General features: G+C 41.5%; 1 protein-coding gene across 3 annotated transcripts in view; it reads right to left on the reverse strand.

Moving 5' to 3' along the window:
- The window catches only part of LARS1 (leucyl-tRNA synthetase 1), a 73,466-nt gene that overhangs the window by 45,546 nt on the left and 10,764 nt on the right, over positions 1 to 17,156 (reverse strand). For all 3 annotated transcript variants that reach the window (XM_021084961.2, XM_085014920.1, XM_085014919.1), the window contains exons 3-10: positions 16,102 to 16,189; positions 15,618 to 15,698; positions 13,067 to 13,204; positions 8,861 to 9,022; positions 8,029 to 8,141; positions 6,508 to 6,571; positions 4,056 to 4,123; positions 3,725 to 3,950 (exon numbers count right to left, since the gene is read on the reverse strand). In XM_021084961.2, coding sequence (XP_020940620.2) covers positions 3,725 to 3,950; positions 4,056 to 4,123; positions 6,508 to 6,571; positions 8,029 to 8,141; positions 8,861 to 9,022; positions 13,067 to 13,204; positions 15,618 to 15,698; positions 16,102 to 16,189 — 940 coding nt within the window. The remainder of the gene's footprint in view (positions 1 to 3,724; positions 3,951 to 4,055; positions 4,124 to 6,507; positions 6,572 to 8,028; positions 8,142 to 8,860; positions 9,023 to 13,066; positions 13,205 to 15,617; positions 15,699 to 16,101; positions 16,190 to 17,156) is intronic.

The raw sequence follows: 17,156 nt of genomic DNA on the forward strand, positions 1-17,156 counted from the left end.
TCAGAGTTCCTGTTGTGATGCGGCGGAAACAATCAGACTAGTAACCATGAGGATGCAGATTCAATCCCCAGCCTCGCTCAGTGGGCTGGGGATCTGGAATTGCTGTGAGCTGTGGGGTAGGTCGCACATGTGGCTTGGATCCCTCAATGTTGCAGCTGTGGTGTTGGCCAGCAGCTGGAGCTCTGATTGGACCCCTAGCCTGGGAACTTCCATATGCCACACATTCAGCCCTAAAAAGCAAAAAAATCTTAAAAAAAGCAAAACAACTCATTCTTTTATACCTACTAGACTAAAAGAAATTTTAAAACAATTCTAATACCCAAATCTTGTGAGGAAATTAGTACACTAATAGGCTGAACCCAAAGCATATGGATATTCCAGGGCCAAGAATTGAATCTGAGCCACGGGTGCGACCTACACCCCAGCTGTAGCAATGCAGGGTCCTTTAACACACTGCACCAGGTTGGGGATCAAACTCAAGCCTCCTCAGTGACCTGAGGCCCTATAGTCACATTCTTAACCCACTGTATCACAGGGGGAACACCCACTAATACACTGCTTTTAACGTTGTACTCCATTAGGAAAACAATATAGGAATCCACAGCAAGAGACACACAAATATTCACACGACTGGGACCCAGCAGTCCAATCTTACGAATTTTCCAGAAAGGAAAAAAAATTATTTTTTGAGAATCTGCCCAAAGCTGTATTAACTACATTAGCAAAACCTGAAACAACTAAAACTTTAAATGATAGAAAAATCACTTAATAAAATATGAGATACCAACAACTGAAATACACAGACGCATCTAGGAGTTCCCTTCATGGCTCAGTGGTTAACAAACCTGACTAGGATCCATGAGGACACGGGTTCAATCCCTGGCCTCACTCAGTAGGTCATGGATCCAGCGTTGCCGTGAGCTGTGGTGTGGGTCTAAATGGGGCTTGGATCTGACATTGCTGTGGCTGTGTAGGCTGAAAGCTGTAGCTCCAATTTGAGGCCTTGCTTGGGAACCTCCATATGCTGCGGGTGCGGCCTCAAAATAGCAAAAGAAAAAAAAAAATGTATCTAGCTTCTCTTTAAAAAATCGTAAGAGCTGGTATCTGACAATACTGAACCCATATTCTCATGCATCAGCAGCTTGCAGCTGTTTATTTTAGCTAAGGAGTGCATTTTTTAATTCCACACAATGAATACCCAGCCACTTCACTGATAATCTGTTTTTACAAAATTTATACTCATATGTTAAAGGCTAAATATCAGTACAATCTTAAAGACTGAGAACTATCTTTTTTCATTTATACTCTGCCAATTTTCTTCACTCCAGAATCTGCCCAAATTAACATGGAAAGAGACTGTATTTAAGAACAGGAAAAAGGAGTTCCCGTTGTGGCCCAGTGGTTAACGAATCTGACTAGGAACCAGGAGGTTGCAGGTTCAGTCCCTAGCCTTGCTCAGTGGTCAAGGATCCCGCGTTGCCGTGAGCTGTGGTGTAGGTCACAGATGTGGCTCAGATCCCACATTGCTGCAGCTCTGGTGTAGGCTGGCAGCTGCAGCTCCGATTCGACCCCTAGTCTGGGAACCTCCATATGCCGAGGGAGCGGCCCCAGAAAAGGCAAAAAAAAAAAAAACAAAAAAAGGAACAGGAAAAAATTTGTGTCATTAATCCTATTCTCAGACAGAACTCAGGAACTAATGAGATGTGGCAGCGATGCTTATAAAAAAAAACAAGCAATTCAAATGTGCATTATAGAGAATCGTTAAATAACTTGTGGCAGAGCCAAACAACAGAACCCTGTGTAACAGTAAAAACTAAGAACAAGGAAGATGTTTAGGTGGTGATAAAATGATTACCAAGACACAGTTAAGTAAAAAAGAAAGCAAAACACAGAACAATGTAGTAACGTATATGTAGCTCTGTGTGCGTGTGAAAAAGAAGGCAAAGGAATATACACTTATACATTTGTTTGTATAAACATGAAATACTCCTAGAAGGATACACAGGACAGTGATTTTACTGACTGCCTAGCAAGGGAGAATTGAGTTACTGGGTGTATTTTGTATATCCTTTTGTCTTTTGAATTTTGAGACTTATGAATATTTAACAATCCAGTCAAAATAAAAGTTTACAGGAGTCCCCACGTATCTCAGCGGGGTAGAGATCCACTGCCGTCATTGCTGTGGCTCTGGTTACAGCTGTGGGGCAGGTTCAATCCCTGGCCCAGGTATATGCACATGCCATAGGTGTGGCCAAAAATAAAGAAATAAGTTTACCAACTAAGTAAGAAATGGAAGTCCAATTCAAAAGGAGAACTGAGGAGCTCCTGCTGTGCTCCAGCAGGTTGAGGACCCAACACTGTCTCTGTGAGGATGTGGGTTCAATCCCTGGCCTGGCTCAGTGGGTTAAGGATCCAGCATTGCCATGAGCTATGACGCAGGTCTCAGATGCAGCTCAGATTTGTTGTTGCCATGGCTGTGGCGTAAGGTGCAGCTTCAGCTCTGATTCAATCCCTAGCCCAGGAACTTCCATATGCTGCAGGTGTAGCCATTAAAAAAAAAAAAAATGAATTGTGATGGTATTCTACTCATTTTTTTCTTTTAAAAGATTATTATGATACCAAAAATCAGTATGTACCAAAGGGAATAAAACATACTCAAAAATACTAGTAAGTAAATAAACTCTAAGAGCTTTGTAACCATCTAGATTTAGTTAAGATCAACTATGACTTTCTTTTCAGAAAAAAAGCAGCTGCAATTCTACACCAGGAATGCAGGTAATCACACTTAACAAGTAATATAGTGTCTGCTGCAGCTATTAAATCTCGTATTTTTCAACCTCACACAATGAATACTCCTCATCAATTAAAAGAAAAACAAAAACAACTGCAGTTCCCGTTGCGGCTCAGTGGTAACGAACCTGACTAGTATCCATGAGGACGCAAGTTTGACCCCTGGCCCTGGTCAGTGAGTTAAGGATCCAGTGTTGCTGTGAGCTACGGTGTAGGTCACAGACGAGCCTCGGATCCCACGTTGCTGTGGCTGCGGTGTAGGCTGGCAGCTGCAGCTCTGATTCAACCCCTAGCCTGGGAACTTCCACATGCCGTGGGTTTGGCCCTAAAAAACAGCGATGATGACAAACTACTCCTACACACATGTGTGAATCTCACAGTCATCATGTTGAGCCAAAGAAGGTGGAAACAAAAGGGTACAGAGTATAAAATTCCATTGTGTAAGGTGAAGAACAGCAACTAATCCCTAGTGACAAAGTCACAGCAGTTGTTACCTTTTCAGGAGCCCGCTGAGTACTCATGTGAAACACACAGGGGAGCCCCTTCTGGAGTGTGGGAACTGTTCCAGACCTTGACTGGGTGGTACTCACATGAGTATATAAGGATGTGAAAACACACCAAAATAGACACTTAAGACTTCCACATCTGACTGCATGTACATCCCAATTTAAAAGTTCTTTAAATATTCTCTCGAGCTTCATTGCTGACATTTTTTTTTCCTCTTTTTGGCCACCCCACAGATAGGGAGTTCCCAGGTCAAGTATCAGATCTAAGCCTGTGGCAACAACGGACCCTTTAAGCCACAGCACCGGCCAAGGATGGAACCTGCATCCTGGTGCTGCAGAGACACTGCCGATGCCACTATGCCACAGCAGGAACTCCCGTTGCCCTCGAAATTTGTGCACCAAGATTAAAAGTCTGCTACCCAACTCACCTCTCCCATCAACTCCTTAACGACAGGCACCACCCCGTTGTCCTTGGTGAAGCCCTGATAGGACATATTCCTCGCAGCTCTTGGGGTGCAGATGAAGATATCACCATTCACTGTCTCAAATCCAATGTACTTAATCTCAGGGTGAACCCAACAGTTCGTCTGTCCAAACATAGTCTCAGGTCTGAGAGTGGCAGCTACCAAGAAGACATTTTTCCCTTTCAAGCCACTAAGAAGAAAAAAATACATGTTTATGCAAAAAAAATGTTGCTGACTCTATCACAACCATATGATATTTCAAAAAGATGAAGCAACAATTCTTCAGCAAACTTACCTTAATTTGCATGGGTATGGCTCAAGCACTTTCAACTTGATTAAGGTATATTCCTGAGGTCCAACACCCTAAAAAAATAAACAAAAATTTAAAGGGGAGAGTGCTCTTGTAGGGCAGTGAGTTAAGGATTTGATGTTGTCACTGCAGTGGCTCAAGTTTCTGCTGTTGAGGGTTCAATCCCTAGACCAGGAGCTTCCACATGCCAATAGTGCAGCCAAAAAAATTTTAAATGGGGAAAAAGGACTTGAATTAAACCTGCAAATCCATGTGAGAGATTTGATTCAAATTTCTAAGGTGGATTCTTGCATCATTAGAATTCTTTCTTCCAATGAAGAGACGGCCAGTTGCGTGCTGGCCACATGGAAGCCTACTGTGAAAGAAGTGACGTCAGAGACCACCATCCCGCCTCACACTAGACGAGAACTGGCCAAGGAGGCCCAGAGTGTGCTGAGTAAGGTTTGCTAAGGACACCGCTGAGAGGGAAGAACAGGAAAAAAAAAAGAGAAGTGACTTGGATTAATCAGCCAAAATGGGAGTCAGAAGACAACATGAGCAGTCATCACAGACACACACTGAACAAGAGGTCAAATGATATAGATTCAAAAACCTAGCTTGGACCCTGGAACCAAGGAGTCACAATCGCTCTGAGCCTTCATTGCCTCCTTGCAAAACAACTATGCCAGGCACACTCGGGACTGTGCTGAGGAACACATAAGATAATGACAGGAAAGTGCTTTGAAAAACTATGACGTGTTACTGAAATTTAGGATATTGTTACCACTGATTACCCTAAAGCTTAATACAGTCATGGAGTTCCCACTGTGGCTAAGCGGTTAGCGAACCGGACTAGAAACCTGGCCTAGCTCAGTGGGTTAAGGATCCGGCACTGCCGTGAGCTGTGGTGTCGGTCACAGATGTGGCTCGGATCCCGAGCTGCTGTGGCTCTAGTATAGGCTGGTGGCTACAGCTCCGGTTGGATCCCTAGCCTGGGAATCTCCATATGCTGCGAGTGTGGCCCTAAAAAGACAAAAAGACAAAAAAACCCAACCAAACAAACAAACAAAAAACAGGAAACTGGGCCTTCTGAAGTCTCTCAAATCTTTCGAAATTTTGACCAACTCACTCCTATCAGGTAAGTTACATCATAACTGAAGGCTGATTTTGGAAAGGCGTGGCTAGACTTACAAATGTATTCAGAGGTGGTAACAAAGAATGATGCGTTCGTGGGGACCCCAAAGTTCAGGTCCTGGCACTGCTGTTGATCTACTGTGCCAAGGCTTTAGGCACACGACTTACTCTTGCTTCACTCAAGTATTAACATGTCCTGCAGGAACGCAGAGTGAGCTGATGCCACACATGCGAGAAGTACTCTGGCAGTAAGTGGGCACATGACCAAAGCAAGTATAAACAGAATCTGCGCATACCATTTAACTACCTATCTCACTGCCCGTCCCCATGCTCTCCTTTCAGAGCAGTGCATTCCTCACGCAGGGCTTCTCAAACATTAGCAGCCGTGTGAATCACATTAAGAACACAGTAAAGGGAGTTCCCACTGTGGCTCAGCAGTAATGAACCCGACTAGTATCCATGAGGACACAGTTCGATCCCTGGCCTCGCTCAGTGGGTTAAGAATCTTGTGTTGCTGTGGCTGTCGTGTAGGCCGGCAGCTACAGCTCCCATTCAACCCCTGGCCTGGGAACTTCCATTTGCCAAAGGTCATGCTCTAAAAAAGACAAAAAAACACATTAAAAGACCTAATCCTAGGCCCCACCTGAGCTTCTGATTCAGCAATTTTGGGATGAGGCTCAAGAATAGGTTTTTTTTTTTTTTTTTTTTTGGCCATGCTCTCGGCACACAGAAGTTCCTGGGCCAGGGACTGAACCTGCGCCAGCTACATCAATGCCAAATCCTCGATCCACTGAGCCACAGAGGAACTTCCAAGAAGTTCCTAACAGAAGCTGCTGTAGCTGAACCTACCTAACGCCCCTGCCCCCCCACGTAGTAGAAAGGTCCCAGACAAGACACAGGTACCTATGACGATATTCTGCCTCCCTCCTCACAGCCACCAGAGCATCATGACTATACACCTCAGTACCACAATAAAGTCATTTTTAAGTTTCTGACCCACTTCTTAAACTCTATGACCCTATAAAGAATTATCACACAAATGGAGTTCCCATCCTGGCACAGTGGAAATGAATCCAACTAGGAACCATGAGGTTGTGGGTTTGATCCCTTGCCTCACTCAGGGGGTTAAGGATCCAGCATTGCCATGAGCTATGGTGTAGGTCACAGATACAGCCCAGATCTGGCGTTGCTGTGGCTCTGGCATTGGCCAGCAGCTATAGCTCCGATTTGACCCCCAGCCTGAGGACCTCCATGTGCCACGGGTGCGACCCTGAAAAAGACAAAAGACCAAAAAAAAAAAAAAAAAAATTACACAAATAATTACCTCTCCAGTTTGTCTGTCATGATCCATACAAGGCTGTCCATCTTTTGGAGAATAAATAGTGTACCTAAAAACAAATAAGTGACAAACAATATATATATATTTTTGGTCATCTTAGGGTCATACTCATGGCATATTTAAGTTCCCAGGCTAGGGGTTGAATCGGAGTTGCAGCTGCCATCCTACGCCACAGCCACAGCAACGCCAGATCCAAGCCACGTCTTTGACCTACACCACAGCTCACAGCAATGCCAGATCCTTAACACACTGAGCAAGACCAGGGATCAAACCCATGTCCTCATGAATACTAGTTGGCTTCGTTATCACCAAGCCATGACAGGAAATCCACAAACAATATTATAATATAAAAGTTTTGGGGAGTTCCCCTCGTGGCGCAGTGGTTAACGAATCCCACTAGGAACCATGAGGTTGTGGGTTCGGTTCCTGCCCTTGCTCAGTGGGTTAACGATCCAGCGTTGCCGTGAGCTGTGGTGTAGGTTGCAGACGTGGCTCGAATCCCGCGTTGCTGTGGCTCTGGCGTAGGCTGGTGGCTACAGCTCCGATTCGACCCCTAGCCTGGGAACCTCCATATGCTGCGGGAGCGGCCCAAGAAATGGCAAAAAGACAAAAAAAAAAAAAAAAACATAAAAGTTTTACCCTAACATATTTGCCAGTATTGCTCCTAACATCCAACAGTATTTCTTCTAACTAAAACCTCTGAGCAAAGGTCTACGTCATTTTTATGCTTTTATAGGGAGTTCTACCGACAACAGTTATTTAACGAAAGTTTTCTGCCTTCATCAAAGGTAATACCAATGAAAAAGATTCACGGATCTTGGCTTTGTAGTATGAAACAAAAGATTATAAAATACGTATTCACTTTGGAAATGTGAATAGATTTTTATTATTTCTTTGTCTTTTTAGGATTGCACTCACAGCATACAGAAGTTCCCCAGCTAGGGGTAGAATCAATGCTGTAGCTGCTGGCCTACACCACAGCCACACCCAATCCAAGCCTCGTCTGTAACCCACACCACAGCTCACGGAAATGCTGGATTCTTAACCCATTGAGTGAGGCCAGGGATGGAACCTGCCTCATCATGGATACTAGTCAGATTTGCTACCACTGAGCCACAATGGCAACTCCCTGGAAATGCAAATAACTCTTAATGAATCCATATCGTTAAAGAAGAACCTTATGGAACAATTTACAGAGCAAAGCATTTAAAAAAAAAATTTTTTTCACACGCACAAATGAAACAATTTTCCTGTTGGTTAGAATTCTTACGAGAGTCTTTAGTGAAACCAAAAAAAGCTAACACCCGTGTTCTCCCTGGTTCTATCTGTCACAAATACTAAGTAGCTCAGAGAAATTAAGACATGGGCAAGACAAAAAGGAAAACAAAGAAAACAAGAGGCCAAAAAAAGAAAGTATAATGGAAGAAAATAAGCTATGGGGCACACAATTACAGTGCAGGAATTACACGATTTTTCCTTTATTAGATCAAAGAACAAGAGACTCACCGTTTCCCAAATTTAATTTTGTTTCTTTCTCTTAATGTTAAAAACTGCCACCTAACAAATGAATCATAGTAAGGATTAACGTCAGTCGTGATGAAGGAACGCCGCCAGTCTACCTACAGAAGGAGAAAGGAAAAGGTAGTTTTTGAGCAGTCCATAGTCTCTATGCATGAGAATTCCCACGTATCAATTACTTACTCTTCCCCCTTAGATTTTCCAATTTAGAATTACATCAAATATCAAAAGCAAACCAAAAATTTTCAAGTTCCATCTATTAGTTATTTATCACAACGGATACATTACTTTGTGCTTAATGCATAGGTTTTTTTAAATACACACATTTATATATTAAAGATACAGGAATTACGCGTTCCCATCGTGGCACAGCGGAAATGAATCTGACTAGGAACCATGAGGTTTCGGGTTCGATCCCTGGCCTCGCTCACTAGGTTAAGGATCCAGCGTTGCCATGACCTATGGTGCAGGTCAGACTCAGCTTGGTTCTGATGTTGCTGTGGCTGTGGGGTAGGCCGGCAGCTGCAGCTTCAATTGGACCCCTAGCCTGGGAACCACTGTATGCCATGGATGTGGCCCAAAAAGCAAAAAAAAAATACATATATATATATTTATACAGCCCAAACCAACAACTCTGAAAGTACTTCACTGCTTACACCGAGGTCCCATTTGGTTCTAATCTGACAATAACAGTAACAAGACATGAGTGGAGTATCGGTGGAATACATTATTTCTAAATTAAGATGTCCAAATCTCATACAATCACACAAATATAAATGTGTTTTTCCTATTTTCTTCAACTATGGGGTGATGGGCATACCTTCAAACCCATTCTCTTCAGATCCTGGATAGCCAGTGGTGGGAAATACTCGAGCCAATGTTCTGCTTCAGAAAATTTGACGATCTCTTCATCAGACAGACCAAGGGATTTCATAATGTCCCACTGGTATTTCGAAGATCCAGTTTTAGCAGAAGCTTTACTCTGAAAATCATCAGCAAAACCAAACTCCATCAAAGAACAACCAACAACCGGTTAACAAATTCTAGGACCATAATAATTTTAAGTAAATAAACCTATTTGGGGACTTCCCCTTGTGGCGCAGTGGTTAACGAATCCGACTAGGAACCATGAGGTTGCGGGTTCGGTCCCTGCCCTTGCTCAGTGGGTTAACGATCCGGCATTGCTGTGAGCTGTGGTGTAGGTTGCAGATGTGGCTCGGATCCCGCGTTGCTGTGGCTCTGGGCACAGGCTGGTGGATGCAGCTATGACAGGACCCCTGGCCTAGGAACCTCCATATGCCGCGGGAGCGGCCTAGCAAGACAAAAATAAATAAATAAATAAATAAAATAAAAACAAAATAAAAATAAACCTATTTGGAATTTTTTTTTTTTTTTTTTTGTATTTTCTAGGTCCACATCTGCGGCATATGGAGGTTCCCAAGCTAGGGGTCTAAACGGAGCCATAGCTGACGGCCTATGCCACAGCCACAGCAACGTGCGATCCAAGCCGCATCTTCGACCTACACCACAGATCATGGCAACGCCATATCCTTAACCCACTGAGCGAGGCCAGGGGTTGAACCCGAAACCTCATTGTTCCTAGTCAGATTCGTTAACCACTGAGCCATGACGGGAACTCCCCTATTTAAAATTTTTTAACTCCAACATGATGCTGTTGATATGTCAGAATATTGAAGGACATACTATTTTGTCTGTCAAACCACAGAGTCTAATACCTAGATTCTGAAACTGAAGATAACTAAATGAATGGAACCATAAAGAATTATCATCACAAAGATAAGACCTTAGCACCAAACCTCCTTTATTTCCTTTTTTTCTAGTGCCACATGCATCTTTTTTAGTTACGAATAAGCACTAACAAGAGTTTCTTCCTTTTCCGACATTTACCAATATCATAAAGACAATCAAGTGCCAGGGATTAGAAGGACTTGAACAAAACTGTAAAAAGGCAGGACAAGGAATTTAGAGGGTAAGAAAACAGCTCTGTATGGTATTGTGGTGGTAGAAACATGACTGTGAGTTTGTCAAACCAAAATGATGACAGACTATAAAGAGTGAATTTTACTGCATGGAAAAAAATTTTTTTTAATTGACCAGGATATTGGAGGAACCCAGGATGAAATACAGACTGTGACAAATGTATCTAACTATATTACAAATACGGTGGCGTTCCCGTCGTGGCTCAGCGGAAATGAATCTGACTGGCATCCATAAGGATGTGGGTTGAGAATGTGAGTTAGGAGTTCCCGTCATGGAGCAGTGGTTAACGAATCCGACTAGGAACCATGAGGTTGCGGGTTCAGTCCCTGCCCTTGCTCAGTGGGTTAACGATCTGGCGTTGCCGTGAGCTGTGGTGTAGGCTGCAGATTCGGCTCGGATCCCACGTTGTTGTGGCTCTGGCGTAGGCCGGAGGCTACCGCTCCGATTCGACTCCTAGCCTGGGAACCTCCATATGCCATGGGAGCGGCCCAAGAAATAGCAAAAAGACCAAAAAAAAAAAAAAAAGAATGTGAGTTAGATCCCTGGCCTCTCTCAGTGGGTTGGCAATTCGGCACTGCCATGAGCTGTGGTGTAGGTCGCAGACGGGTCTCAGATCCTGAGTTGCTGTGGCTGTGGTGCAGGCTGGCAGCTGTAGCTCCAAATCGACCCCCAGCTTGGGAACCTCCATATGCCAAGGGTGCAGCCCTGTGATATAAACACACAAAGGGAGTGGAAAAGAAAGGAGATTTAGAAGTAACTTTGGAAAACAGTGTGTTGACTAGATTCTAAAGACAAAAAGAGCTACACAAGTTCTCCTGTGGTGCAGCATATAAGAATGTGACTTAGTCACTGCAGCGTCTCAGGTCGCTGCTACAGCGCAGGTTCAATCCCTCACCTGGGAACTTCCACATGCCACAGGCACAGCCAAAAAAAAAAAAAAAAAAGACCTATACACAAGCACTATACACTATACTTTAGTTGGTAAAACTATTTCTCTCAGGAATACAGGTTGGTAATTTTGAAGCTACTGGTAGATAATTGAACAAATAACAGAGATACTCTAAGTAGCCCAGATTTCTCACTACTGGAGAAAAAAGTCACAAATAAGCAAAGGGACAGTGCCAAAATGAGCCCCACGGTGCTGAATCAGAGCCAGGGATATCAGTATGCACTTCTAAAATAAAAAATAGGGAGATAAATAAATACAGACAAATACATGTAAGTGGGTTAGTATACACACATAAATTTCCTTGCTCCTTCTACAGAGAGCCTGGCACTCTAGAGCTTAGTTTCTGAATACTATTTTTCAATAAAAAGCAAAAGGACTCCCTGGTAAAGTGGTTGATCCCAGGGCTAAAACAAGAAAAACACAAAATGAGCCTGAAGCATTCTGTAGCACTAAAAAATGAGGAAGTGCTCAAAAGAAAAGAAAGCAAGAAATAAGAAAAAGACGAGATAAGGGCTTGTCAGATGGACACAGCAGCCAACTTAAAAGACTCCCAATGGCCACAGCTAGAAAAATTTGAGCAACAACAAAAACCCAGCAGCATTGGATTATAACCCAAAGAATAAATAAATGACCATGAACTCACACTAATATTATATAAAAAAAGGACAACTCTTCCTTTCAGAAGAATTCCAGATAATAAACGTAGAAGGAAGGAAGGAAATGGAAAATCACCAGTAGAACACAATAGTAATAACTGTTGCAGGCAAGATCTACTGATGAAGGCTAAACTTACCAAATTTTTTTTTTTTTTTTTTTTGTCTTTTTTCCCTTTTTTTTTCTAAGGGCCGCTCCCTAGTCATATGGAGATTCCCAGGCTAGGGGTCTAATCAGAGCCATAGCTGCAAGCCTATGTCAGAGCCACAGCAATGTGGGATCCAAGCCACGCCCGCAGCCCACACCACAGCTCACAGCAACATGGGATCCTCAACCCACTGAGCGAAGCCAGGAATGGAACCTGAAACCTCATGGTTCCTAGTCAGATTTGTTAACCACTGAGCCATGACGGGAACTCCATAAACTTAGCAAATACTTTAAAAGAAGTAAGACATTATTTCCAGAGCCTCAAAGTATCTCTCCTAGGAGTTCCCATCATGGTGCAGCAGAAACGAATTCGACTAGGAACCATGGGGTTGCGGGTTTGATCCCTGGTCTCGATCAGTGGGTTGAGGATCTGGCACTGCGGTGAGCTGTGGTGTAGGTCGCAGATGCAGCTCAGATCTTGCATTGCTGTGGTGTAGGCCAGCAGCTGTATCTCCGGTTAGACACCTAGCCTGGGAACTTCCATATGCCCCAAGTGCGGCCCTAAAAAGCAAAAAAAAAAAAAAAAAGTATTTCTCCCAGAATATGTATGAATTACAATGAAGAAAATGGAATCTTTATGGGAGAAAAAACTGGCAGACACCACCTGAACCAAACGATCAAGGTTACCATCCCCAGTAATAAGACATATTGAGGTCTTACACTCCCTGGTATGATACACTGAAGACACCTTACCTCCCAATCTATTCATGAGAAAGCAGTAGACAAACCCCAAAATTGAGGGACATTCTATACATTATCTGACCAGAATTCTTCAAAAGAGCCAGGATCACAGCAAATAAAGAAAATACGACAATAAATGCCAAGTGGGATCTTGGATTGGATCTAGCAACAAAATAAGGATAGTAAGGAAAAACTCGTGAATCCAAATGAAGTCTCTAGTTTCTTAAACAGTACTGATGGAATGCTGATTTGTCTTGAGGACTGTATATGGTTACATAAGATGTAGCTGAATGAGGATTCTAAGGAAACCTAGATAATCTTGCAATTCCTAAGTCTAAAATTATCTCAAAATAAAGCTAAAAAAGGAGAAAAAAGCAATGAAAAAATGAGAAAGATGATTTTGTGTTACTTTCTAAAAATTACTGAGTACTTTTTATGTGTCAAGTACCATGCTGGGACTGGGAATGTAAGTATAAACGAGACAATTACAAATATAAAACTTCAACCAAAATAAGTAGCATCAAACCAACAAACCTTTTTTCCTTTAGCTTTATCCTTAAGTATTATATCTTCTGTTTTAGCATTGATTTCTTCCTCTTCCTCTTCTTCATCTGGAAAATCCGGGGGGCAACCATAAAGCTCTATTTCTCTTTTCAATTTATCAGCACATGCCTATAACAAAAAACATGGGAAACGATAGATTTCAAAATTCAAGGTACAAACAAGTCGAGTGTTTTTGTTTGTATGGCCAATTAAAACTGACAGTGAAATTTTTTACAATATATCTATACTTTCATAATAAGTGATAATTAGGGAAAACTCAAATAACAGAAATCATGTATCTAAAAATTCACTAATACACACCATTTACTCAGCAATCGCTTGAATTCAATACCCAGACTACTCAATATAGTACACTATATACATTAGGCATTAGAAGTACAGGAGTTCCCGTCGTGGCACAGTGGTTAACGAATCTGACTAGGAACCATGAGGTTGCGGGTTCGATCCCTGCCTTTGCTCAGTGGGTTAACAATCCGGCGTTGCCGTGAGCTGTGGTGTAGGTTGCAGATGCGGCTGGAATCCCGCATTGCTGTGGCTCTGGTGTAGGCCAGTAGCTACAGCTCCGATTAGACCCCTAGCCTGGGAACCTCCATGTGCCTTGGGAGCGGCCCAAGAAATGTCAAAAAGACAAAAGAAAAAAAAAAAAAAAAAAAAGAAGTATAAAGATAGATATTAGTATTTTCATTTTGAATAACAACATTAATAACTGCTTTTCTCAATTTAAAGATTACTGTCTCATATATTAGTTATCATCAGAAGCCTGCTATGAGACGGGATAGATATTAAGCCAGAAAACAGACATTAAATGATAAAAGTGATTTATCCAAGGTTATAAAACTAGTAAGCAGCAAAATTAACGCATAAACCTGCACTTTCAACCTCAGCTCTTTTCAAGTGTACCACAATGAGTCCATGTCACAAAGATGACACCAAGCAGACAATGCTAAAGGTATGAGAAAAATACAAATATAGAATTATATGTTTTAAACCAGGGGACTCTTCTATGAACAATTTCAGTTAATAAAAAGGAGAAGAATGAGACATCAAGAAAGGCACTATTTTACAACCATGCATTCAATAACGAAAGACAAGGGTCATCAAAGGATGCTGAAACCACTGGGTAACCACTGGGTAACTACATATTCAAAGGCTCTTAAAGTATCATCCCACAGACTACTTTTTAATTAAAAAAGAAAAAAATTACTTTTAGAATGAAGAAATCTGACAGGTATTAACTTAACATCACAAAAATGAGACAAGTTGTCATTATATGCCTTTTGATGTGATACAGTGGGAAGTTTCCACTCACCAAAGTAGTACTGGTGGTAACCGAATGCAACAGAAGTGGAAAACTGTCAGAAAGGACGTTTTAGGACAACCAAAGAGATCTGACTATGGGTTAATGATAATATTACGTCAATGTTCAACTTCTCGGAGGGGTTAAGGGGACTGCGACAATGTGGAAGAATGCCATTTTTTTTTCACCTTTTTAAAAATTAAAGTATAGTAGATTTACAATATGCCAATTTCTGCTATACAGCAAAGTGACCCAGTGATACATATAGATTCCTTTTCCTATATTATCTTTCATCGGCATGCATTTATTTTATTTATTTATTTTTTTTTTTTGATTTTTAGGGCGGCACCCGAGGCATATGGAAGTTCCTAGGCTAGAGGTCGAATTGGAACTACAGCTGCCAGCCTACACCACAGCCACAGCAACACCAGATTTGAGGCGCGTATGCAACCTATGCCACAGCTCACAGCAACACCAGATCCCTGACCTACTGATCGAGGCTAGGGATCAAACCTGCAACCTCATGGATACTAGTCAGATTCGTTTCTGCTGTGCTACAGCAGGAACTCCCGGGCATGCATTTATTATATGCTGAGAGACAGAACTAAAGCAACTGTGGCAAATGTTACTACTTGGTAACTTGAAGTGAAGGGTACGTGGGTGTTCACCTTACTATTCTACTACCTTTCTTACAGGCTGGACATTTTTCAAAGTAGAAGACTGGATAATAAAAAGAAATAAGAGTTAAATTTCCCAATTCCTAAGGATTTAGGGAGTTCTTTCAACCCCAGTTTTCTGGCCCATTCTTTATTGAAAATTATTTTTAATATAAGTTTATGACAAACTTAAGACATTTACAAATATGACCAAAATATGATAGGCCTGTTTATCATTTTTATGCTAATAGTCTAAATATGTCATGAATGCATAAAACGAGCCCATTTTGCTTGTTAATAGTTACATGAATGTATAAGGTAACCAAAAGATATCAAAATTACTTAGATATCACTTAGACCTTAATGTACACCCTCTACTAAAACACTTCTTCACTCAAATGTTTTCTAAAAATTTGGTTCACCATAATAAATTCAACTCATTTCAAAAGACACTTTAACATAATACAGAACACATGTATGTGAAAACCCTACTTCAAGCTCTTGAATTGGATATTACCACTTGCTCTAAGCTAAAAAGAGTAGACAGCAACCCCCAAAGCCATCTTACCTTAATAGGCATTCCAGTACAGTGTAAACCGAAGGGATACAGACAAGTTTTTCCTTTCAGTCTCTGGTACCCTACTGCAAACTACAGAAAGAAATTAAATTTCAAATACAAGTTTAAAGGCTAAGCAATACAAAAGGCTGACTTTTCACAGATCTCATTAGTTTCGCTCTCCTCCTCACATCTTCTTTAGAACACCAGTTAGATTTATAATCATTCCAAAATTCTAGCACACTATCCCTTTTTGTCTTTCCACTCATCTAGGAATTACTTATGAACATGTATACATACCCAGACCCCTGCACACATATACATACAGCACATGAAAATATAGAAATTAAATTACTTAAATATAAAAATTATGCTTAAAATTAAGGGATGTTTAAATTCCTTAATAGGAAGTAAATTCCATAGATACCATTTTCTTCAGCATACTACTTATTTAGGACCCCCCATCCCATTACATTAGACACAGAGGAAGATTTACCTCACATTTAGATAAAGAAAACGTGTGTCCCAAGTGAAGGCGCCCATTCATATACGGATATGGGAAGGTTACAAAGTACTTGTCCTTGCTGCAAAACAGTCACGTGAAAAACACAGTACAAAAAAGAAAACGTTAAGTTCCTTTTACAATTAAAGGTGGTGTTGTGGAAACTTCTACTACAAATTACTTAAAATTTAGTTATTTAAAAGACACTGAAAATTAAATTTATAAATCCAGAAATTAAAAACTCTCTAAAATTGAAACTTACTTTGGATTTAGAAAAAGCAAGATACTTACAGGCAGCTGTTAAAGAACTAAATTTCCCTGTAGAAAATTTACCTTAAGCTAAAATACTGAGTAAAAATGATATACTAAGGAGTTCCCGTCGTGGCTCAGTGGTTAACGAATCCAACTAGGAACCATGAGGTTGCGGGTTCGGTCCCTGCCCTTGCTCAGTGGGTTAACGATCCGGCGTTGCCATGAGCTTTGGTGTAGGTTGCAGACGCGGCTCGGATCCTGCATTGCTGTGGCTGTGGTGTAGGCCGGCAGCTACAGCTCTGATCAGACCCCTAGCCTGGGAAGGAACCTCCATATGCTGTGGGAATGGCCCTAGAAAAGGCAAAAAGACCAAAAAAAAAAAAAAAAAAAAAGATATGCTACGAGTAATACTAATACTCTTAGGAAAATGGATTAATTTAATGTTTTACTGATTAAATGAGATATGCATTCATTAGATACATTTTAAGCAATTTGAAGGCCCTCAGATAAAACATTCTCAGAATTACATTATATGTCATAAATTCACTTAAACAGCACTTTTTTGGAGTTTCCACCATGGCTCACCAGAAGCAACTCTGACCAGCATCCATGAGGATGCAGGTTCTATCCCTGGCCTTGCTCAGTGACTTAAGGATCTGGCGTTGTGTTAAGTTGAAAACAAGGCTTGGACCCTGCGTTTCTGTGGCTATGGTGTAAGCCGGCAGCTACAGCTCCAATTCGATCCCTAGACTGGGAACCTCCATATGCTGCAGGTGCGGTCCTAAAGGGAAAAAAAA

The sequence above is a fragment of the Sus scrofa genome, chromosome 2, assembly GCF_054392235.1.
Source record: "Sus scrofa isolate SSC_HxYL_T2T_F1_AM1 chromosome 2, Sscrofa_HxYL_maternal_Yorkshire_Landrace_v2.0, whole genome shotgun sequence".
Classification (NCBI taxonomy): Eukaryota; Metazoa; Chordata; class Mammalia; order Artiodactyla; family Suidae; genus Sus; species Sus scrofa.